The sequence below is a fragment of the Rana temporaria genome, chromosome 5 (genome assembly GCF_905171775.1).
Source record: "Rana temporaria chromosome 5, aRanTem1.1, whole genome shotgun sequence".
Lineage (NCBI taxonomy): Eukaryota > Metazoa > Chordata > Amphibia > Anura > Ranidae > Rana > Rana temporaria.
Genome location: NC_053493.1, coordinates 288,177,155 through 288,202,140, shown reverse-complemented (window position 1 = coordinate 288,202,140; position 24,986 = coordinate 288,177,155). Strand labels below are relative to the sequence as shown.

Here is a 24,986-nt window from a genome sequence, read left to right as displayed (position 1 = left end):
CACAGTGCTTGCGCGGTCTAACCTGCCCATCTGGAAGCTGTAAAAAAAACCTGCCCTGATCCTGCCAGTTTCTACCCTCACCTCTGTAAACGAACCACGGTTTATCATGGCTGCTGAGCCCTGACACCGTGGTTAGTTAATGTGCCTCCTTCAGCCACAGCTCTCCTCTGTTCTGTTCTTCTCTCCCTGTCTGTCAGCTCGTGTGTCTTCTGTGTCAGCCATCTACGCCACCCATCTCTCCCCCTTCCTGCTGCTAGAGGAAAAGTTATCTTTTAAACAATTCACTGCCAGACCCTTACTTATAGAGGGCCATAATGTACTGAATACGTTTTCGTTAAAAATTAGGTCTCTAAATACTTTTTTGCATGCATCTTAAGGCCTGTCACGTGACTCATGGCTGCTCTACACCTCTGATTGAGGGCTACAACATGAGGGGCTGAGCGGCCACATGACCTCCCCGGCTGACGTCAGAGGGAGCTCTTGGCCCCTCCTGCTGTAGCCCTGGATTGGAGGTGTAGAGCGGCCACGAGTCATGTGACCCGCCTAAAGATGCATGCAAAAAGGTATTTAGAGGCATTGATTTTAACAAAAACGTATACAGTACATTATGGATGCATACAAGTGAGGGGCTTAAAGGTTACCTTGCACATGGTTAAGAAAATCTCTAGACAACACAAAAATAGCTTGGAAGAAAACACATTCAATTCAAATTACATTTCCTTCATTGGGAGATTTCTACTTGCCCTCGGTTTCTCACTCCAGTTTAAAAAAAAAAAAAAGGGCAGTTTTATTATTTGGCAACTTCCCCATTAAAACCTTAAAAAAAAATCATGTAAATTAACAGTGTACATTTAGACACCAATGATCCCCTTAGTAATTTTTTTTTTCTTAGAAAGCGTGAATATGCAAGTCCTAAAATAATAGGCCAGCTTAACACTTAAAGATCTTCACATAAATATATTCATTAAAGTAAAAAGAACGGCAGCGCAAATCAAACATCAAGCAAAGAGTCCATATATTACTCAGGTGAACCACAAGGCCAAGATAGCACCAGCAGAGAGTAGCCACGTGTGGAAAAAAGAATCCGGGAACACTGGTATAAAGCGACAGTCCCTCCACCTCCAAGAGGTTTGATTCGCTCACCTTATATAAATCGACCCCTGACCTAACAGGTGGTAAACAGCGCATATCCCATAGAAGGGTAAAGTAAGGCAGGAACTGGAAGTCCAGATCTCCAAAGTGATGTGTCTGAAGGTTGTCAGAATTTCTGTGGTCATTTCGTTAATTAGGATACTCACAATTTTAGCTCCACACGCTTTTACTAAAAATATATCTTAAGATGTTACATTGTCAGATATAAAAATATTTAACCATGGAAAGTATAATTGTATTGGGATCAACTTTTTCTAGTAGTGGTAATAAACATGGTGGCCCCAAGCAGACCTGTTTGACTTAATATTGCCTTTGTTTGTTGTCTACTAATGTTTTATGGAGCATTTATTCTTTTCATCAGGTCCCATTTTATTCATTTGTCCTTCCAGCTTGTCATGCTTGGAACAGCTCCAGCGGTAACCCTTGAAGGTAGCTGTCATATATGATATCTAGATCATATATGATATATATTTGCACAGAGCACCCCAAATGCTCTCCTGGCCCCTACCTCCTGTCGAGTGCCCCAGAGCAAGCAGCTTGCTCTGGGGGCACCAGAGCCGAGCTACAGCTCCATGTTTCCATTCAGGCACGGAGTCCTGGTTCGCCCCCCCCCCCCCTTTGACTGGCTAATTGACTGATTGACAGCAGCAGGAGCCAATGGCGCCGCAGCTGTGTCTCAGCCAATCAGGAGAAGAGTCACTGATGGCCAAGGCACTCGTGGACATAGCTGAATAGAGATGGGGCTCAGGTATTAGGGGGTGCTGGGGTGGCTGCTGTAAACAGAAGGCTTTTTATCCTAATGCATAGAATGCATTAAGACAAAAAAACTCAATTAAAAGCACAGTCAGCTGATCCTGCGCTTTTTGGACAAATAAAACTTGAAAAAAAATTATGAATAAATAAGCTGCCGCTATAATAAACAATTGCTGAAAACAAGCAACCCAAAAAGTTCATAAAATGTAATTTATAGGTTGAAGCAGCGTTTAAAGGTGATATAAATAACATTGGATAGTGATAAAAAGCCCTATTAAGGGCGAGTCCAGCAGAGACTTTAGTAACCATAAAAAGTGTTCATATGTGATCTTGTCAGAAAGAATGAAAGGCCTTCACCGCACCACGTGACAACGCTCCATCACTCATCAAAAGGATCTGATAAAACAGATTTGGTGTGCAAATGGATATTTAGCAAGCAGCTACTCCACTTCCTTAAATCCTTATTGATAGTCACATGGGGTTAGTACATCATTCCTGACAGAAACGATCAGATAGGATTTCTATTTAAAGGCTCATTGCTGGCTTATTAGCTCATGACATAAGGAAAAAGAAAATCCTCATAGTGTGAATCGGTTTTAAAATTATATTTCCAGCAAAAGAACCCCCCTTTAAAATGTACACTTACAAACTGCTAGATATAAAAAAGCATTTCATGGTATAACCATCTGGTCTGTACTGCACAGCAAGACACTCTCTCACTGTTCCAGGGATATCTCATCCACGGTGATGCCTGGGTGAAGATCGTAGCAGCTGACAGATGTGAGCGTCTGGTCACGCCTAGACACGTTTCGTCATTACTTCTTTCTCAACAGGCGTGACTAGATGGGGCAGCCGTATAACTCTTATGCCCTGTACATACGATCGGGTCATCCGATGAAAACGGTCTGATGGATTTTTTTCATCAGATATCCGATGAAGCTGACTTTCATCAGTCTTGCCTACACACCATCAGTTAAAAAAACGATCGTGTCAGAACGCGGTGACGTAAAACACGACGACGTGCAGAAAAAAAATAAACTTCAATGCTTCCGAGCATGCGTCGACTTGATTCTGAGCATGCGTTAATTTTTAACAGATGGATTTCCCCAAAGACGATCTTTTTTTTCCATTGGTTTTTTAACCATCAGATAATTTTAAAACAGGTTCTACGTTTTTTCACCGATAGGAAAAAAAACTATGGGGCCCACACACGATCGGTTCGTCTGATGAAAATGGTCCATCAGGCTGTTTTCATCAGACGAACCGATCGTGTGTACGCGGCATTAGTCTTAGTGCTCAGGTAATATAAGCCATCATACACACAACCCACAGCTCCACTCTGGTTCTCACCGCGGGACGCTACATATAAACCATGTATCACATTGCATCACATAACTAAAACACCACACCTATTGAGCATCTTCCTCAAAAAGCAGGTGGAGGAGCGAAAGGTCTCTAAAGCCTCATACACACGATCGGACTTCAAACAAACTTTTCCGTGGATTTTTGTTTGAAGGGCATTGGCCGGGAACACCCATAGCATACACACGTCAGGACTTTTCTGCAAACTTTCCCAAAACTTTCCCAACATCAAGTGGTTTTTCTGCTCTTTACCGCCACCCTTTGGTCAACTTCTGATATTGTTGGTTAATTTCAACATTGGTTCTGGGCATGAGTGTTTGTACTAAAGTCAGATGGATTTCTGTACACACGATAGGACTTTGCACCATAGGGCTTTTGTTGCCGAAAAGTTTGTCCGTTTGCAGAGCGAACTTTTGTCCGATGAAAACCGAAAGTTTGTCCGATGGAGCATACACACGGTCGGATTTTTTTGAAAACATGCCCATTTTGAAGTTTGTTGTCAAAAAGTCTTATCGTGTGTATGGGGCTTAACATCCACCAGCTCCGTGATGTCGTCATAGATGAGTGGAAGAGGGCTCCGGTGGTAACCTGTGAAGCTCTGGTGAACTCCATGACCAGGAGGGTTAGGGCAGTGCTGGAAAATAATGGTGGCCACACAAAATAATGACACTTTGGACATTTTCACTTAGGGGTGAACTCACTTTTGTTGCCAGCGGTTTAGACACCCCCTGCACAAACCTACCCCTTCCCCTCCTCCCGCACACAGGGCTGCACAGCTGAATACCGGAGCCCAGTGCCACAAGTTTTGGGACTGAGCACCGGTAATTGGTCAGACAGGGATGCGCTAGTGCGGGCACATGGGACATCTGCCGCCCGGGGTCCTGCAGTGTCGATCGGCTTTCAGGAGCAGCCGTCTCTCTCTCTCCCCACTAACATCCGCACACATTTTCGGTTCCTCATCCTCCTCGGCTCCAATGTTGCTGCATACACAGCCAAGAGGAGGGACACAACTTCACTGAGAGAGCCACACAGCTGTATGTGCACTGTATACAGTCAGGACACAGTAACCAGGAGGGGGGGGCAGATAACTGATGCACACATGGAGTGATGGAAGGGGGTGGGGATATGTGCTGGGGAGTGATTTAGGATGGGATTAGATATGTGCTAGTGGGGGGGAGGGTCTGATCCTCCTTCCCACTACCCCATATCCTCTCCCTCCCAAAGCACCCCCCACACATATCCCCTTACCCGTCTCCCCTGAAATTAAAAGATGCTGCATCCCCTCACCACGGCCACCCTCTGTCCCCTTCCCACGACCACCCTCTGTCCCCTTCCCACGGCCACCCTCCGTCCCCTTCCCACGGCGTCCCTCCGTCCCCTTCCCACGGCGTCCCTCCGTCCCCTTCCTACAGCATCCCTCCGTCCCCTTCCCAAGGCGTCCCTCTGTCCCCTTACCACGGCATACCTCTGTCCCACTCCCATAAAGATTACGGGACGGGTCTTAAAAAGGAAGGGGTATAGTCTTGACAGGAAGGGGTGGGTCACATTTAAATTAGGGGTGTGTGAGTTTAGTCAGGCCTAGGGCAGCACAAAACCTAAACACACCACTGTGTATAGCCACTCTGATAGGGAATCATTGAATGTAAAAAGGACACCGGGATCATGGTTGTAGCCTTAACCATGTCCCCGTTCTAACCACTGATGGAAACTGGTTAATTGGACTCCAGTTGTGCAAACTACTGACTAACTAGCAATAGTTGGAAGTAGTCTATGGGTTGATTTGCTACTTTTTCTTCCAGCACTGTGAAGGTTTATTGGGTGTTGTGACAACTTGGGGGGGGTCAACTCAAATGTAGCACTTACCAGCAAGTTTAGTCCACGCCAGACATGCCTTTACAGGGCTTTTCCTGCCCACTTTTATTTAAAACTGAAAGAAAAGCAATTGGCTTCCTTGCAGGGGTCTCCACCATTAATACAAAATTACCAGTATTCTGGCTCTCTTTAACAGCTCTGTTGCTCAGGCTCCGTGCCTCGGTCCTCCTGACCATCTAAGACAATATCCCAGTGCTCGTGCACAAATGCTGTACCTCTGTCAGCTCTCTGTCTTTTTCCGGCAGCTCCTTAATGTTCTGTCTCTCAGGCTCGGGCCTCTGTCTGTCCTGTCCCAGACAGCACTGTGCAGACATGCACACTCATGGTCTCCCTTGCGCGCGCGCGCGACACACACACACACACGGTGGAGCTTTGATCTCTAATCCTGACTTTCCTAAGAACCCAGCACATACCTGTACCATCAGTGTGCCCGTTCTCTACAAAACCTGGCTCAGACTGCTGTTTACCACCGTGACAGGGTACCACACTGTCACAGTTTGTTCAATAAAAACACAAGAAAATAGCATTGTTTGTGTGTAATCAGCATAAGCACATTGTGTTTCTCTATTGTTAACCAGTTAATTCCAATGGGTTTACATACTTTTACTTGCCACAGTATAAAAGTCTATTTTTTAAATTGGGCAATCTCTTTACATCATAAAAGGCCCATGCACTTACCATTTCTATGCACTGATGCTAGTTTCTAAGCTTGTATGGTATAGGGATATCTTGATAAATACCGCAGTTGCATGCCTACCATTTTCTCCTGCATTTCTTTAATGCCTTTAAGGCCCCATACTCACGACCAAACATGTCTGCTGAAACTGGTCCGCGGACCAGTTTCAGCAAACATGTTTGGCCGTGTGTAGGACCGATCGGACCATTTTCGGGCGGATCGGACAGGTTTCAAGCGGACAACTGTTTCCTGGACTTGCTTTAAAACAGTCCGCTGGAAACCTGTCCGGTCGTCTGTACAGACCTACCGTACATGTCCTGCCGCCCGCCATCCCTCGCATGCGTCGAATGACTTCGACGCATGCGTGGAAGCCTTTTAAAGGCAGGCCGCCCACGTCGCCGCGTCATTGTCGCGGCGACGCCACGTCATCTACGCGGCGACACCGCGGACACGCCCCGCATATTGTTTACGCGCGGACCTCTGTTCGATGGTGTGTACGGCCATCGAACAGAAGTCCCCGGGCAGACATGTCCGATGAAAACGGTCCGCGGACCGGTTTCATCGGACATGTTTGATCGTGAGTACTCGGCCTAAGATGTTCTTAGCCTGTTGTATTTCACAAATAACAGGAGGACACTGTCAAATAACTGTACCAATTTCTACATAAAAAAATAATTACTTTGGTTTAATCCCTAAACATTCACAGGTGATTTAAAGCAATATGAAACTCAAAAATATAAGTGTAATAAATAGCAGCTTACCAAACCTTTAAATAATGCGGCTGCATTAGTGTTCTTTTTTAGGCAATTGTTTTTCTTTATTTTCACCCAGTGATTCAGCCAGTAACTACACTTCCTGGGCAAAAAGCAACAGATGCCTGAATAGCACATTGTCAGTCACGAGGGAGGACAGTGTAAGATGTATTAGCAGATTTAGATGGACATGAGTAATATACGCCAGCTAACCCTTTTTAACCGCTTGCTGACCGCCGCAAGCACTTTTATGTCAACAAAATGGCACGGCTGGGCAGATGGGCGTATATAAACGACCCCTTTAATTTGGCGGCCTTGTGGGCGCGTGCAATCATGCCCGCGGACTCGATATCCGCCGGTGTCCCGCGATCGGGTCACAGAGCTGCAGAACGGGGAGAGGCTAGTGTAAACATGCATCTCCCTGTTCTGCCTAGTGACACTGTCACTGATCGTCTGTTCCCTGTCATCGGGACCAGCGATCAGTGATGTGTCACGGCAAGCCACGCCCCCTAACAGTTAGAAGCACTCCCTAGGTCACACTTAACCCCTTCAGCGCCCCCTACAGGTTAACCCTTTTACTGCCAGTGTCATTTTTTTCAGCAATCAGTGCATTTTTATAGCACTGATCGCTGTAAAAATGACAATTGTCCCAAAATGGTGTCAAAAGTGTCCAATGTGTCCGCCATAAAATCGCAGTCACAGCAAACATCGATCGCTATCAATGCTGAGAGCTCCGGCTATGTAATTGGCCGGATCCCTGATGATGTCACTCCAGCGAATGCGCACTGAAGCTCTCGGTTCTGGCAGGAAGCTCCGGCAAGGTATACCGGACCTTCAGAGCGCATGCGGCAGTGATGTCACTGGCTGCATGCAGGGTGAATATCTCCACGTTTAGGATATTCATTTTACCAGTAAGCCTTATAGGTAAAAATTACCAAGCAGGGTTTTTACTACCGCTTTAAAGTTATAAAAAAAATGGATTTTTATCATCAGGCAATTTTCTTGCAATTAGCTTGTTCAATAAAGCTTTGAAAATAAAAAGCTAGAAGCCAATTGGTTGCAATGCACAACTACTTCAGATTCTAGCTGCTGCAGTCTTTAACCACTGGGCACTCGTACCCCCTTCCTAACCAGACCAATTTTCAGCTTTCAGTGCACTCACATTTTGAATGACAATTACTCAGTCATACAACATGCATACGATGGCTTGTTTACAACTGATCGTTCCGTCATTTGATAGAGCGATCACGTGGTAAAGGGCTGCTGTCATCTCTCCTTTACCGTGATCCGTGAGGACCCGGTGGTCACGGATATTTCCGCCTGTGTGCCCCAGGGGGCGCACAGGAGCAGGATTCTGGGAGGACGTCATAGTACACCCTCTCTGAGTTATTGAGCCGCGCTGTAGCATAGTTGCCAACATTTGAAAAAAAATTCCAGGGACACTTTGCAGCACAGCTATTAAGCTCCCAAACCAAGTCGCGAACATGCCGCCGCGCTCGCGACCAATGGCTCTGCATCTTAAAGGGGACATACCTGGACGCCCATGTGCGCAGCCGTGCCATTCTGTCGCCGTACATCGTCGTGCGGCGGTTGGCAAGCCGCTACACAACTCTACACTTCCTTTATACAATTCTACAAATATACTTATAAATGCAACGGTAAAACCTATAAAATAATATCCAGTGCAAATCAACCAATGTATTGCAATATAGTAGTGATACAAAAAGGGAAGTCGCGCTAGTTCAAAAATAAAAAATAAAAAATGGTGAAAGACCGGTGACTAATTAAACCAAATAATTAAATATATGGTGATAAGCACCATTAGTGAAAAAGTGCAATTTATATATAGCCACTAATTGACACAAATGTATCTAAATTAATAAAACACATTAACAGTCCAAGTGAGCCAAAAGGTTAAAGTAGTCCACAGGTGTGTGATGAAAAGGAATCTTCCGACTAACAGTGATATTAACCACGCTGTGTTTAGACCAACAGGAGACCTCCACCACAGATAGTACTGACTCTTACCAGAATTCAGTAAAAATTAGGCATGAAATCAAATCCAGCAGCAACATACAGGGTAATCTTCAACCAGCAGTATCCATAAATTGATATTCACCAATAAAATCCAGGCTCCATAGATGTAAAAGAGACACCAAAAGAGGAATATAGTGTAATACTGCGCTGGTTTATTGTAGCATAAAAAAGCCAAATGCTTACTTACATTTCCAAAGAAAGAATAGGCATCAAGCGGACATAAAATTGGGTACAAGATAAAAAAAAACAACACAGCCGGCCGGACTGTGTATAGGCGTGCGTCCGGATATCCGGATCCTTACACCTGGTAAACGCGGCAACGTCAGAGCGTCTCCTCCCGACGTTTCGTCACAATGGGGACGTGTTCACGTCCCCATTGTGACGAAACGTCGGGAGGAGACGCTCTGACGTTGCCGCGTTTACCAGGTGTAAGGATCCGGATATCCGGACGCACGCCTATACACAGTCCGGCCGGCTGTGTTGTTTTTTTTATCTTGTACCCAATTTTATGTCCGCTTGATGCCTATTCTTTCTTTGGAAATGTAAGTAAGCATTTGGCTTTTTTATGCTACAATAAACCAGCGCAGTATTACACTATATTCCTATATATCAATTTATGGATACTGCTGGTTGAAGATTACCCTGTATGTTGCTGCTGGATTTGATTTCATGCCTAATTTTTACTGAATTCTGGTAAGAGTCAGTACTATCTGTGGTGGAGGTCTCCTGTTGGTCTAAACACAGCGTGGTTAATATCACTGTTAGTCGGAAGATTCCTTTTCATCACACACCTGTGGACTACTTTAACCTTTTGGCTCACTTGGACTGTTAATGTGTTTTATTAATTTAGATACATTTGTGTCAATTAGTGGCTATATATAAATTGCACTTTTTCACTAATGGTGCTTATCACCATATATTTAATTATTTGGTTTAATTAGTCACCGGTCTTTCACCATTTTTTATTTTTTATTTTTGAACTAGCGCGACTTCCCTTTTTGTATTATGCTTGTTTGTGCTGTATGGCACACTTAAGACGCGGCTGGTATTTATTTATTTTTTATTTTTTGCACTATATGCTGGGTCTGCGCAACAATCTTCTTTTTTTTCAATATAGTAGTGATGGTGTCACCCCCGCTGCAAAAATATTTAGAGAAATTGCAGAGCTTCAATGTGCAAATAATTGTGAAACCCCCTACATACAATATTATTTAACAGTGATGCAAATCAACACGTGTATTAGGACATAGTAGTGATGGTGTCACCCTCTCTGCAGAAGGTAGGACTTATTGCAGAGCTGCAATGTGCAAAATCATAATAAAATGTACAATTGATGTACATATTTTATTAGGATTATATATAGGGGGTTTCACCACTATTTGCACATTGCAGCTCTGCAATGTTTTCTACCATTTGCAGAGGGGGTGACACCATCACTACTATATTGCAATACATTGATTGATTTGCACTGGATATTCATTTATAGGTTTTACCATTACACTTATAAGTCCATTTGCCAACTAGCTGACAAGATTCTCTTATTGCTTTTGAGTTTTTTTTTGGGGTTGTATGGTTGTTTTACTTGATTTGTTATTTCCTATGTATACTGGTAACCACTGGCCCAGCATATTTGTGGTCAGTGTGTCCCCTCTGTATGCTGGTGGTCAGTGTGCCCCATGTATGCTGGTGCTACGTGCAGGAGGATTCTACGTGCAGGGTCCAGGAGGATGCTATGTGCAGAGTGCAAGGCTCAGGTGCCTGCTATGCACAGAGTGCAAGGCTCAGGCATAGAGTGCAGGGCTCAGGAGTGCGTTGTACAGAGTGCAGGGCTCAGGAGTGCGTTGTACAGAGTGCAGGGCTCTGATCATATTATAGTGACTTTTCTTTAGCATGAATGGCCATAGATGGATTGAAACTCATCCTTGGTGAACCAGCTGAATTTCCATCAGTAGCTCATGTGTAAAATCCCTGTTGTTTTCTGATGCCTGGGGAGCTGGGGAACACACTAAGCCTCCATGCACATGAGTTGTTTAGGCCCATTCAGACATGTGTGCCCATGTGCAGGGCTCTCTTGTGCATTGTGTGCCCCCTGTGCCAGTGTTCTATTCATTTCTTTTGGGACCCAAACCTGCATGTCATATTAGAATAGAGGCTATGTGAATGCAACCTCATGTCCAAGTAGAAATGAATGGGGTGCTGACACAGGGATGCACATAATGTTCATGCATCCCCATGCTGATAAGATAGCCCTGCATGGGAGCCACATGTCTGTGCCTCATCTTAAGAAGTCCTTAATAAAAAAAAGAATCAGGAAGAACAGTTGTCTACACAGCTAGAATTGTGTAATCATACCTGAGAGGTTACCTGTTAGCTGAGTAGTGGAAGCCTCAGCAGCACAGAGACGCCACTCACTTTGCAGTAGAACTGGAGAGGAGGGGACGAGCACAGGAGGGGAGGGGTCACCTCCACATTGTCCAGAGAAGGGAGGAAATCAACAGGAGGCTAGGGGGCAGAGCTGGTGATGTCACACAGACATCGGACACTCTGAAAGCAGGAGTGATAGAAATCAATGGAGAGGGAAAGAGAGGCTGCTGTCCGGGCAAGCAGAGGAGCAGGAAAGCTGTATGTACAGTATCTGGAACCATAGGAAAGCATTGATATGCTTTCCCAACCCCATGCGCCCCGCCCACTCCACTCTACTGTTGCTCAGGGACTAGTACTGTGCAGGCAGGGGGCGGGTGTAGTGCTACGATCTAGCCTACACACAGGAACACACAGCGCCGCCCACCATCCGAATTAGCCAATCGGACGACAGACACCAGCAGGCCAGCTCTGATTGTTGTTTTACAACTCTGGAAGCCGCACCTGCTTTCCCCACTAGCCGGGACAAGTCCCGGCAGGCTAAATTAACCGGGACTAGGTCCCAAATGACGGGACTGTCCCTTTAAAAACGGGACAGTTGGCAAGTATGGCTGTAGCCGTCATTCGGCTATGGCGTGGTTATTAACTCATTAGAGCCCAACTCGGTTTTCCCACACAGTGGGGCTGTGCCTGCATTGCATGAGTTAACTGCTTGTTTTGGCCGGGGGCAACCAGAATCCTCCACTCCACTATTTAGGGACTTTGGGGCCACAATGCGACTTAAGTCGAAATGTAAAAGGCCCCTTGCCATTCGAATGCTATACAACCCCACAGCAGAGAATGTGGAATGAGCAACTGTGTTATTGTCTCTTTACCTGACTTATACAAACACCCCCTACGCTGGACAATTAGAAAAAACAGACTACATACAAACATATAGGAACACTGGCCTTTTAAGCTTTAAACTGTGCTCATCAATGGGTTCAAAGAAAACCTGTCCTGTACCAACAGAATGTGGAGGCTTCCACTGCAGTTCAGAAATGACAGCTAGCAGGTTGTAATGTTGATTGATTCAATGGCTTCAGTATTTTCTCAAGAAGTGACCTGAAAAAAAAAATACATGTAGATCCACAGTTCTGACTCCCAGTCACACTCAAAAAAATGCCCTTCCATAGTCTATCCAAAACAGTAAAACGATTTAGCTGGAGTTTCACTTTTATGGAAATTCATTTTAGAAGAAAAGCATACTTTTTTTTTTTAATTGCATGGATCTAATATTCATGAATGTGTTCCAAATGTGCCAATTGCTTGATTGGCACAAAAAGGCCCTAATCTGACCCTGTATTGGAGCCATTTTGTCTTTTTGAGGGGACCCCTGTAACAACGTGCATTGGGGGTGGGTTAAGCTGGCCATACACTGATCACAATTCAGTTCAGCAGGGACTGGCTGAGTTTCAATCTATGCATGGCTGTCCCTGCTTGATCAATTTCTGTCAAACGGACAAGTTTGAATTTTTTTAGAAACCAGAGGCTGCAGCTGCTGATCGAAATAATGCATAAGTGTGCGCACTCCAAAGCTCAAACACACATGCCTTTCTCTGCAACCCTAGCTGCACGGGTCAGTGAATGAATGGGAAGTGCTCTGTGCTGATTGACTTCATTCACAAACTGAAGCATAGTAAATGCAATTGACTATTTTTCAGTTACAAATGGACAGTGAGCGAGTGTGTTCATGGTGTTCATTTAAAAAAAAAAGGAAGGGGCCAGTAAATTACATATTTACTACCACCTTCCCCTGCTCTCCATCCTGAAACATCCCCCACAGCAGCCAGGGGGAGAGGAGGGAGGCCAGCAGCACTTCCAGACAAACAAGAGGGGAAGCCCAGGCATCATTAGGGAATCCTCCATCCACCTCGCTTGCCACTGCTGGATGAAGAAAAATTAACAATGTATGACCAAGATAAAGTGATGGTAAAGTCGTTTTTTTTTTTACATGAAAAGAACAAACATGTTATATTTCCCTACTCTGTGAAATGGTTTTACACATAGCAGCCCAGATCCTTCTCTTCTCATGTCCCTTCCTCCTGTTGAGTGCCCCCACAGCAAGCAGCTTGCTATGGGGCACCCGAGCCAGGGCTCTGTGTCTGTTCAGACATGCAGCCGGTGTTCGGCCCCACCCACTTTCTTTCCTGATTGGCTAACCCCCTTTAATTGCCAGCAGCAGGAGCCAATGGCGCCGCTGCTGTGTCTCAGATAGGAGATTCCGTAATGGCTGAGGCACTCATGCACATCGTTTGATAGAGATGGGGCCAAGGTAAGTATTAGGGGGGCTGCTGCACACATAGATGCATTAGCATAAAAAACCTTCTGCCTTTACAACCACTTTAAGTTTATCCTTTGGGACATGTTACACTTACATTTAGAGTGGAGCATGTAACATGTTCTAGCTCCTGCCTCCAGTCCCCCCCCCCCCCCCCCTCAGTGTGACAGTGGGCAGAGTATCTTCTCCCAGCACCCTCTGTCACTTTTTGAAAAGCAGACAGATGTGGGGCTTCACCCACACAGCCACATCATTCATTCATTCAGTTTCTCGTGAATCAATGAACTACAAGTACTGTCATCCAGCATGGTTGACAGCTTGGAGTTCTAAATGAACTGGGAGGGCATTGATGAGGGCTCATTCACAAACCCTGCAGCTTTCAAACAGCCTGTATGAAGGTATGGACCGAAAGCTGCAGGGCTTGTCTGTAAAAGCCTGACACTATACCCGTGATCCACTGATCATGGGTGCAATGCTTTCCAGGCTCCTGCAGGATTTTTTTTTTTTCCTACAAAAATATATGCATATATTTAATTTTTTTCTGGAAAAGGGAACTTATCCTTTAAAGAGAAACTGCAAAAAAAAAAAAAAAGACAGGTTATCCAGAACTGGAAAACAGCTATTATGAAAAACAAACAATGAATATACCGAATATACAATACACTTACAAGTCAATACACAGATGCTATTGTAAGATTTCAAGGCATGTTTATTGTTCTCACAGAAGCATGGCAGCTGCTGTGGGGAAATCTACAGGGTAACAAAGATGACAAGTAACGGAGCGGTTGATGGGTTGAGGTTCATAATAACTACAATCAATGTAGGCTTGAGTCACCATAAGAGCACATGGTAAGGGTAGGCGACCTCTGGCACCCCAGCTGGTTTTAGACTTCATCTTCTATAGGAAAAAACTTGCTAGAGTGCCAAAGGCAATGTCAAATGATTTCTGCAGCTTGCCGACTATCGGAGGTAAAGTGCCTCACGTAACCGTTAAAAAGCAAGCAAGAAATCATAGCAACACTGGTCACATATGGTTACAGTTTACACCACACGGTGTTTACAATGATCCAACAACTAGAAAATAAAACGCTTTTAAATAAAAATTATTAGGAATGAACTATACTTGCAGTTTTAACATAAAAACGCATCTATGCAAAAAATCCTAGCATGACTAACATAATGCGCAAACCTGACATTATATTACGGTCAATGTACATATAAATATACCTTTCCTCCAGTGTCAAATCTTCCTGCTTGCAATTATAAGAATGCATCCCAATTATTAATAAATATAGTACAAGTATTTACAAGAAAAAACGGATAGTTTCTGTTTTGTGACTACGAACCTGAACGTGAACCTGTTCCTATAAGTACCAGAGCATCATATGCTAAATGGCTGATCTACAGCTAGTGCTTTTTAGCTGCTCTTCCAGACTGACAGACAGGAAAGTGTCATGAGGCGACAAAGACATCAGTGGAATATTGCTACAGTCCGCCATTTCCTGTGTATAGCAAAGTCCAATACTCATGTTCTGAGTAGCTACTGTAGATACTGTACAGTATAGAAATGATCTTACTAAATGTCAAAGGAACGGAACTTTGTTTAAAATTAAATATGTACATTAAATGACCTGCTTTGCTGCTAGTAGGAAACCTGTACAAGTATTTGTATTGCACTAGTGTAAGTATCACACATTTTACCATAATGTTAGGACATGGCTTCTACGCTTTAAAATGATCTGTTGTCACAGAGGCAACCAGTTTTGTAGACAGTAAAAATATTCAGCCCATCTATTTTGTAGGAAAAAATGAAAACACGGTGCCATTAGAGGGGAAGCTCCAATTGTCCGCCTTCTCCCCCCTCCGCTGCCACATTTGGCACCTTTTTGGGAGGAGCAAGTACCTGGTTCTGACAGGTACGCACTCCCACTTCCAGCTCATTTCGCGTGCCCCCTCCTTCCCAGCAGCTGGCCCATTCCCAAAGAGCAGCGCAGTAGGAAAGTGCCCCAATAATAAAATTCAGCACCCACATTATTTGTGTGTGTGTGTGTGTGTGTGTGGGGGGGGGGGGGGGGGGTCTTAGAGCTCCTCTTTAAGTTACATTAGCCCTTCTATTTCTGTAAATGGACAATGACACTATTGTTTCTATAAAAATAAAAAATAGACATCCAAGTACCTTTTTTCCTGATTGATATAGAGCTGTCACATAACCCAGGTCTTTTCCAGTCTGCAGGGAAATATAAGCAGGAGGAGCTTTGAGTCCTCAGCTGCTGGTCACATGTTAAAAAACAAAAAAACTGCCTTTGGAATATGGAGTTATATATATATATATATATATATATATGTATATATATATATAACGTTTTAATGTGTCAAACAAATATATATATTAGAAGTCAATGTATTATTACTTCTGGCAATAACATGATGTGGGCGGATTTCTGCCAGTCACAGGCTGCATCACGCCTCTCCAGCCGGTGTCTTAGAATAACAGGGAGGTGAAGCCTCCATCAATCTACATGTAATAGCCCACCCTCATTGTGTTTAGCTGGTTAGTGGGCACTGAGGAGAGATTGGGCTGTTAATTACCGATATGTATATACCTACATGTGTGACTCTATAGTCAGCAAAGAAACTGAGCAAGTGAAGAGTTGCCTTAGCAGCTGCAAAATTCCTAGCTGAACTAGGGACACGGACAGAAGGTGGAGAGAGAGAGAGAGCAGCAGTTTTTTTGCAGAATACAGAAAACTAATCTCATAGTGACTGCGTGAGTATGAACAGCATGTAATACAGCATTGATTCATAGATTTTTTTTATGATGTGGGTTTAGTGACACTTAAAGAGAACCAGTTACTTTGTCTATTCAGCGCAAAGCAGCAGGTTCCCTTTGACAACCCACCTCCTCCGCTATTGATATCTTCCCCTGGGTTCTGGGTAGAAAGCCCTGTAAACAATGTGAGCATATAAAGGGCACATGACCACCTTCCTATAATGTGACATGACAATGCCCATGACTTATTACTGTCACACACTGCATCAAATAAAATAGGGGAGGGGGTCACATGCACCCCTTTATCCAGAAGTACCAGGTACTTTACAAGGCCATGATCCTCAAACTGGACAATAGAGGAGCACAATGAATTAGATATCTATCATGGATACTCTTACTTTGCACTAAATAATCCTAGTGACAGGTTTACTTTGATGACAGAGAAAAAGGTATGCTGAGGTGGACACCATCTGGAAGGGATACACTGACAAATGTTCCCTCTTTAAGAAGAACATAGTACAAAGGGCAACAAAGTACAGGGAAAAAAATGGGCCCAAAAAAGTCCTAGTTGAGTGACAAAGTCCCACTAGACCCTGAGCACCATGTTAGTAGTGCGACCTGTTATAACTGTTCTTACACATCTGGTATGTGATCAATTGCCCCAGTAAGAGAAATAGTTCCTAAACTGAGCAATACTTTATATAGAAAGACTGGTCGGTCCTGCCTACAAGACTGTTGCCTCCAGCAGACGGGAGATGCACTTTAATGAACATATAAACACTAATAAAAGTCAACTACAGACTGCCTAATGAAGCCAGCACAAAACATTTGAGACTGTACCATATTTGTTTTTCCTCGTCAGTAGCCAGTTTTTAAAAACAGATCCTCATTCACACGTTTTCTCCAACACCCGTTTTCGCACTAAATCCACAAAACTGGTGGGAGGATCTACAAGCTTTGACACATAAAACAGATGGAACGATATTTGGTTTGGGAAGACATAATTTGGCACTGTGGAAGAAATAAAAGTGCTATGAATCTCTAGCTAGTCACTTCTGAGTATTTACTTGGGGACAGAAGTTTCCAGCACCATACTGCGTCATACAACTATATACCCGATAGGCAACTATCTCAGCGGAGCTGCAACTTTCTTAAGTAGTTCCTCCAAACCAAGGCAGCGTCCTATGTCGTTTTGGCGACAGCTAATGAAGAGAATGATTGAATAAATCTAGATAATGAAAATTACAAACAGGAATGTAGACATGATGTAAAAATAAGACTTTGCTCCTTTCTTTAGCAGAGCCAGGGGATATGCACTCTGTGAGGTAACAGTGCCAGCTTTACCCTCATGGGTCTCTCTTGCAGGTAGAACATTCCGATCTCCAGCAGAGTCCATGTAATATAGTCTCATTACAAACCGATAAAAAAAAGGCAAAAGTTGCATTCTTCCAGTGCAAAGGAATTGCTGCATATGGGACAACTTGTGTGTATGCAGCCTGTTTTAGAGCACATTAAAAAATAAAGGGGGGGTGTGCTATTTTTGCAGAATTCAAGCTTGCTTGAACTCTTAAAAAAATTAAATAGCAACAGCCTGATTATTCATTACACCGAAGCAGATTAATAAAAAATAAAACATGTTAAAAAGGCACGAGAGTCAGATCTCATTTATCGTTCTCTCAGTCGGCCGGTATTCATGTGTCCCCGTGGATGACAGGTAGAACGACTGCGTCTTCCTTTTTAACCGGGCTCGTTTGTTAGCCAGTGTGAGGCTGCGACGGCTGGAGCTAATGATATCCGAGATAAATTTCTTACAGTCCACGCACACCTCCATGGTGCTCCAGTCTTCCATGAGCTCTTTTGGAAACTGGAGGTCATCATCTGACTTGTCCACAGATTTAGACTTGGACCCCAACCTATGCAGAACAGAAGGACATTGTAAGATTAAGGTAGAATAGACAAAACTTTTTTTTTTCATTTTGGATAGAGTAAGGGAGGACTATAACCCCTGTAAAAAACGTTGCTATTGTTGTCCCATTGGGGAGATTTACTTTCACTTCCTGTCCCAATGCCAAACAGGAAGTTAGCGGAAATTTAAGAAATCTCTTGGGGACCCCTGGGTCACCAGAACTAGTGTCCCTATTGGATTTTTTGCCCTTTTGCTTTTCTAGGGACAACCTAAAATATGGGATTTTCTTTTTACTTTTCATAAGATTAAACTGGGCAAATAGGAGGGGGTGAATCTCCCCAATGGGGCATAGGCAGCAATAAAAACTGACAAGTGTTCGAATCCATTTCCCCTCAATCCAAAACAAACAAAAAAAGTTTTGCCTTTGGTTATACTTTAGGTAAATGTTTATTACTGATTTACTGTATCTAGTATAAAAAGTAAGGGGAATTCTTCCCAATAATATCACATTAGAAATTAAGAGTATGATGTCCAGAATGCTAGCATTCAGATCAGCAGGGGCAGCCTGGATATTTATGTTAGTACTAGTTTCCATTAACAGCCACCTACCAAACTGGGAATAAGTTCCCTGGTTTATAAGCTCTAACTTTGTTTTCTTTGCAAATGAATACATTGGAAATGTGATAGATGTTCTAACCCAGGGGTGTCCAACCTTCCTGGGCCACACTGAAAGAATAGGAATTGTCTTGGGCCACACATAAAATACACTAACAATAAGAATAGCGGATGAGCAGAAAAAGTCAGGCAAATCTAAAGTAAACGATCACAGATCCAGATAATCTGAGGCATAAAACTTAATTTTTTTTGCAATATTTTTTGCTATAAAAGTAAGAGAGGGCAACATAAAAAAGTGTGATATTTGACCCATTTTTGACAAACGCATCAAGATCTGGTTTGATTGGACAAACATTTTGTTTCTAATGTTGCCCTTCATGTGCGTCATCCTTGAGAATAGTTGCTCACAAATATAGGTGCCTCCATAAACTGATGACTTGAATAAGGCGTGATTGTGAAGACTGGGATATTAAACTGGGAAGATAAAACGGCTAAAAGTCAATGATGTTGACAGCGTCCTCCCCCCTCTTCCCCCTTTTTTTTCTTCGCCTTTCTTTTTTGTTTTTTGAATGTCCTTTCATATATGTTTGTTCCTATGGTCTTAGCCCATGTTGGGCACTAATAAAAAAATTATATTTGAAAAAAAAAAAAACGGCTTAAAGTCCAGTAAAGAGACACCGTCAGATTTTTCATCGGTCACATGTTTGCTAACTGTAAACTATTTTTTACAAAAAATGTCCCTCCAAAAAAATCAACAAGTTTACGATTTCGTGTTGGGCTGCATGCTGCAACTGGGCCCCAGGCTGGACACCCCTGTTCTAACTCATTCCCTCTCAACTAAAACAAAACATATTTTGTATGTACATCTAATAACCCCACTAGGTGCTTCTAGTATAAAGAAAAATGTTGTAGTCTCGATCACTAAGCAACTATAAATATGATCATTCTTCCTTCTACCTATACTTTTACATTTATGCTCCTAATAGAAACACTTGCCAATAGCCATTTGTAAAAACCTGAATTTACTCCCATAAATTATTAAAACTTCCCTCGGGAATTGTTAATTTTATTATTTACCTGCATTCTGCCTATTAGAGAAGTGTCGGGTTAAAAGGAAATTTTATAACAACGACAAAAATACCAGCCTTTAGTTAATTTTCTATTTATATCGCTAACAAAAATATAAATTTTGACCAGCCAGACTGATAAAATACCAACAAAGTTGGCAACCCTACCTACAGTCTGATACTGGGCTTACATTTTTATTCTGACAAGAAGAAAACACAGTGGAACCTCGGATTGGGAGTAACACGGTTTACGAGCGTTTCGCAATACGAGCACTGTATTTAAAAAAATATCCTGACTCGGTTTGCAAGTGTTGTCTCACAAAACGAGCAGGATTCAAGCCAAAGCTGTGTGATGTACCGCGTTTGGCCTGAGGTAGGGGGCGCCGGAGCCGGAGCCGAGCAGGGCCGAGCGGTGCCGTTCAAAAATGCTTGGAAAACCTCAGAAACACTCAGTTCCCGAGCCTTTCCGAGTTCAGCCGAGCTGTCCTCGTGCCTTTCTGGGTGTTTGAGGCTCTCCGGCGCCCCCCACCTCTGGCCACATGCGGTATTGCATGCCATTGAAGTCAATGCGGAACAAATTATTTTAGTTTTCATTGGCTTCTATGGGGAAACTTGCTTTTATATGCAAGTACTTTGGATTACAAGCGTTCGCCTGGAACGGATTATGCTCGTAATCCGAGGTTCTACTGTACAAGTAAATAACTGCACACATGGCTTTCCATGAGAAGTTTACCTGCACAATTACAAAAAATAAACACATTCATATCCTTACAAACATCCATTTCAGAGTGCTGCTATATAATGGAGAATGAACAATTTAGTCTTTGCCCACCGATAAACTGGCAGATGCTGGACAGAACAGGATTTAGAAGTTGACTATGTTTTATGCTCTGAAGGTGTTAGCACAAGTAGCAGCTGCAAGGCAAAGAAAATGGCACTGTGAAACAATATGCAGCCTCCCTTAAAGGGGTTGTAAAGGTTCGTGTCTTTTCACCTTCATGAATCCTATGCAAAAACACTGGCCCCCCCCCCAGCTCCCCCTGTTTTTCTTACCGGAGCCCGTTTATCTCCTCTGCGCGTCCCTGCTGTCCTCCTTTCCACGGAGTCCCAGCTTTGATTGCATAGATTGATAGCAGCGCAGCCATTGGCTCCCGCTGCTGTCAATCAAATCCAATGATGCAGGCGACGGGGGCAGGGCAGAATCATACACTGGGTGTCTATGGACGCCCAGTGTATGACTCAGGAACGCGCCCGCAAGGTAACCCGTGCAGGAGAGCGCTTCTCCAAAGGGGTTATCTAATGCGGGGAGGAGCCGAGAGAGCCGCCGTGGGACCCCAGAAGATGAGGATTGGGGCCACTCAGTGCCAAACGAGCTGCACAGTGGAGGCAAGTATGACATGTTTGCTATTTAAAAAAAATAAAGATCGATCTTTTAGGCCTCGTACACACAGACGGACTGTCCGATTAAAAAAACGGTCCGCCGGACCGTTTTCATCGGACATGTCCGCTGACGGATTTTGGTCTGATGGTTGTACACACTATCAAACCAAAATCCCCGCGTACAGGATACGTGGTGACGTGGCCGCGCCATCGACGCGGCGACGTGCGCGACCCTGGAAGGTCAATGCTTCCATGCATGCGTCGAATCACTTCGACGCATGCGAGCGCTTTTGGCCGAGCGGACATGTCCGGTAAGTCGTACAGACGACCGAACATGTCCGACGGACAGGCTTCCAGCGGACATGTTTCTTAGCATGTTAAGAAACATTTGTCCGCTGGAAACCTATCCGATCCGCCAGAAAATTGTCCGGTCGGACATACAGACGACTGAACATGTCCGCTGAAACTGGTCTGCGGACCAGTTTCAGCAGACATGTTCGGTCGTGTGTACGAGGCCTTAGTGTCACTATACTAACGAAAACACCCCTTGTTGAAGCCTTTAAGACTTAATTTCTTTAAGGTCCCGTTCCCACCTGAGCAAATTTTCTGCTTCATGCTTGTAGCTTTGAAACGCTCAAGAAGCCAAATCCCATTTTTTTTAAAGGCCCCCTGTACACATCTGAGCGTTCTGTCGCCTAAATCAAAATGCCTGTCGCTCAAGAAAGTACACAAGCTTTTTGGCAGATGGCAGGTGCTTTTTGGCACCATGGACTTCAAGGGGAACACCTGAAAATGTGAAACATTAGCGTTTTATTGTACGTTTTCTGCTCAAACCGCAACTCCCCACCCCTAATCTCCTCCACCTCCTAGTGCTTTCTATTGGCTAAACAAAAATGTCTGAACCTGTAATATGCTTCTAAAACGCTTGTAATATATTTCTAAAAACTCATATATTTCTAAAAACTCAAACTCTTAAATAAAAGCATGTGAAAGTTGCTCTGCTCAGATAATCACACAGAAAGGGAATGTGCTACACATTCAGATAAATGGAGAGCTTTCCATCCACACAACAATCTCTAGTAGTGGTCAGAGGTGTCTTCCTCACCAGTCTAAACAGAAAACTTTGGTGAGGGTAAATTTTTTAAGGGGCTGCAGGGGTATATTTTAACACAGGATTCATAGTAAAAGTACAGTAATTCTTAAAAATACCTGGAAATAAAAAACAGACAGACAAAAATGTACATTTTTCTACATGGCTTACTTGGGTAAGCTCCGAGGTGGTCGATGATGACTGGTGGAGGGCTTCTCAGGCCTAAGGAAACTCTCCCCTCTCTGCAAGGTAGAAGGTCCCAGTGAAAATATGGGGAGTGTGGAATATGGCTTGGAAGGTAATCTCATCTGTTATGAAAGATTCATATACAAAGTATGTGTCAATACAGTATAAATGAACAAGGGATATCAGCTCTATTGTTTACTGGCTGTGCACTTCCAGCTTACCTTTTTGCAGCACTGTGAACACACAGGCCTATGAAGAAATCAACACAGACGCACATTACTAATATTCTAGAATTGGTCAATTAACTATCAATTCTACAAAGACTTTGAAACTGACAAGAGCCTTCCATTATACAGTATAAAACAAAATACTACTCTCTCAAAAAATGGAAATATGTTATAAGACAGACAGAAAAAACACTTATTTCTAGAGTAAATCTGGTACATTTTCTGATCCATTACACATCACATGGCAATAATTTTTTATTTATTTTTTTAACTCAAATGCACATTACAGACAGGAATTTACCGTTTGCAGAACTGGCATGTGTAAGACCAGGTGAACAAGGAAAATCTCTTTGTCCGACAACATAAACAAAGCTGTACAAAAAGGAAAGAGAAGAGTGTACATGATCAAAACACAATGCTATCTGCAGAATTGCACGTTTTTTCTGTTGCATATCCTAGCCAACAATATAGGATGCTTATGCTGATAAAATGCAGTAAAACCTTGGTTTGAGAGTAACTTGGTTTGAGAGCGTTTTGCAAGACAATCAAAATGTTTTAATACATTTTTACTTGATATACAAGTGATGTGTTGATATAAGAGTAGCGTTATGTCACAACGGAGAGGAGCCTCTAAGGCCTTGTACACACGACCGAACATGTCTGCTGAAACTGGTCCGCGGACATGTTCGTCGTGTATACGGCCTATCGGACAGGTTTCCAGCGGACATTTGTCCAGCCGACCGTTTTGCAGCGGACAAATGTTTCTTAGCATGCTAAGAAACATGTCCGCTGGAATCCTGTCCGTCGGACATGTTCGGTCGTCTGTACAGACTCACCGTACATGTCCGAGCGGCCGCCATCCCTCGCATGCGTCGAATCACTTTGACGCATGCGTGGAAGCATTGAACTTCCAGGGCTGCGCACATCGCCGTGTCATCGTCGCGGCCACGTCCCTGCGTATCGTGTACGCGGAGATTTCTGTCTGATGGTGTGTACAACCATCAGACAGAAATCTCCGGGCGGACATGTCCGCTCAAAACGGTCCGGCGGACCGTTTTGAGCGGACAGTCCGTCCGTCTGTACGAGCCCTAAGTGTAGCAATAGGGTTACATTCAGGGCCGCTGTTAGAAATCATGGGGCCCCGTACAGCCTACCTGATGGGGCCCCCCCCAACCCCGTCTCAAAAAAGTGATATTTATCTTTGTCCAGGCTAATCACATTCCTTCTAACAAATGAGAGTGCTGCAGCTGACTTTAAGGATTCAATTTTCCTTAAGCCAGCACATCTATTATGCCTTTAAATCAGCTGAGGCATGCACTCCAAAAAAATATTTAAATCTGTATGACCCAATTCACACTAGCATTGCTCTCTGAAGAGTGATCTGCATGCGGATTGCTCTTCTGACAGAATTTGGCTGGTGGTGAACAGGCACTGTATCACCTCCTCAGCAGGAAACATGGTGGGTGGTTACAGTAGTTGCTTTGCGGATGCAGCATATGTACTTTGCCAACCACTACCTTTCCAGCATGAGGGCCCTTTCACACAGTGCTGCTCCACTCAGCAAGGGATCAGTGAGTGGATTCTCTGCAGAATTGGAGCTAAATGGGACAGATGTGTTCTGATTTCCAGGTCTGTTCAGTTTGCATCTGCACACAATGCACAGCCCACAGGGGAGGACTTGTGATGTCTCTATGGGTGGCCAAATGGAAATTTGGACTTGTGTCCACTCACAACAGGCAATGTGGAAGGAAGATTGCCCACACTCCCAGCATCAGAAAAAAAAATTAGCTTTTATATCCACATAGAAAAGCATCACAAACCCACAATACAGAAAGATAGCAGCATTTTTTTTTTTAAATCTATGTACATCTGGATTCCATCCTATATAGAGCTTTCATACAGATCATACAGATCCACATGAAAAAATGGCAGGCAGATCTAATTGTAAGGTTTGGGTGAAAGCTTCTTTAAGGAGGGGTGGTTGGTGGGTGGTTAAAAAAATGCAGCTCAGCTACATGTTTTTACTCCCCCCCCCCCTTCCATCCAAACAAGTAGCAAGTGTAAAGTAGCATCTCATGCTTATGATTATATGATGATCACAGAACTTTAGATCCTCTATTGCTCTGCCACAGTGCCACATGGCTACTGAGTGCTGACTTTGTTATGGCTCTATTGTGTGACAGTCTGTACACACTCAGACCCAATAGCCATGTGACACTGTGGAAGAGCAATAGAGGATCTAAAGTGCTGTGATCATCCTAATGACGATAATCATGAACACAGTGGGGAGTCAAGGGGCTGTACCTTCTTTCCATGGTAGCTGGTGTGACTGTGTACCCTTCCTTGCCTGTAGCTGTGCACCGCTGCTCGATTAAGTTTCCTGCATCCTCTCAGCCAGACAGTCACATGACTCTCTCACTCCCACCCACAGACAGCACTTACTGAGGGAGCCCTGTACAC

The 24,986-nt window shown here is 43.8% G+C and overlaps 1 protein-coding gene across 4 annotated transcripts in view; it reads right to left on the bottom strand.

Moving 5' to 3' along the window:
• Positions 1-16,106: 16,106 nt before the first annotated feature.
• The window catches only part of SPIRE1 (spire type actin nucleation factor 1), a 259,646-nt gene continuing 250,766 nt past the window's right edge, over positions 16,107-24,986 (bottom strand). For all 4 annotated transcript variants that reach the window (XM_040353932.1, XM_040353933.1, XM_040353935.1 and 1 more), the window contains 4 exons: positions 22,828-22,898; positions 22,521-22,548; positions 22,285-22,421; positions 16,107-17,968 (listed from right to left, as the gene is read on the bottom strand). In XM_040353932.1, the coding sequence (XP_040209866.1) occupies positions 17,710-17,968; positions 22,285-22,421; positions 22,521-22,548; positions 22,828-22,898 (495 nt within the window). In that variant the 3' untranslated portion in view covers positions 16,107-17,709. The remainder of the gene's footprint in view (positions 17,969-22,284; positions 22,422-22,520; positions 22,549-22,827; positions 22,899-24,986) is intronic.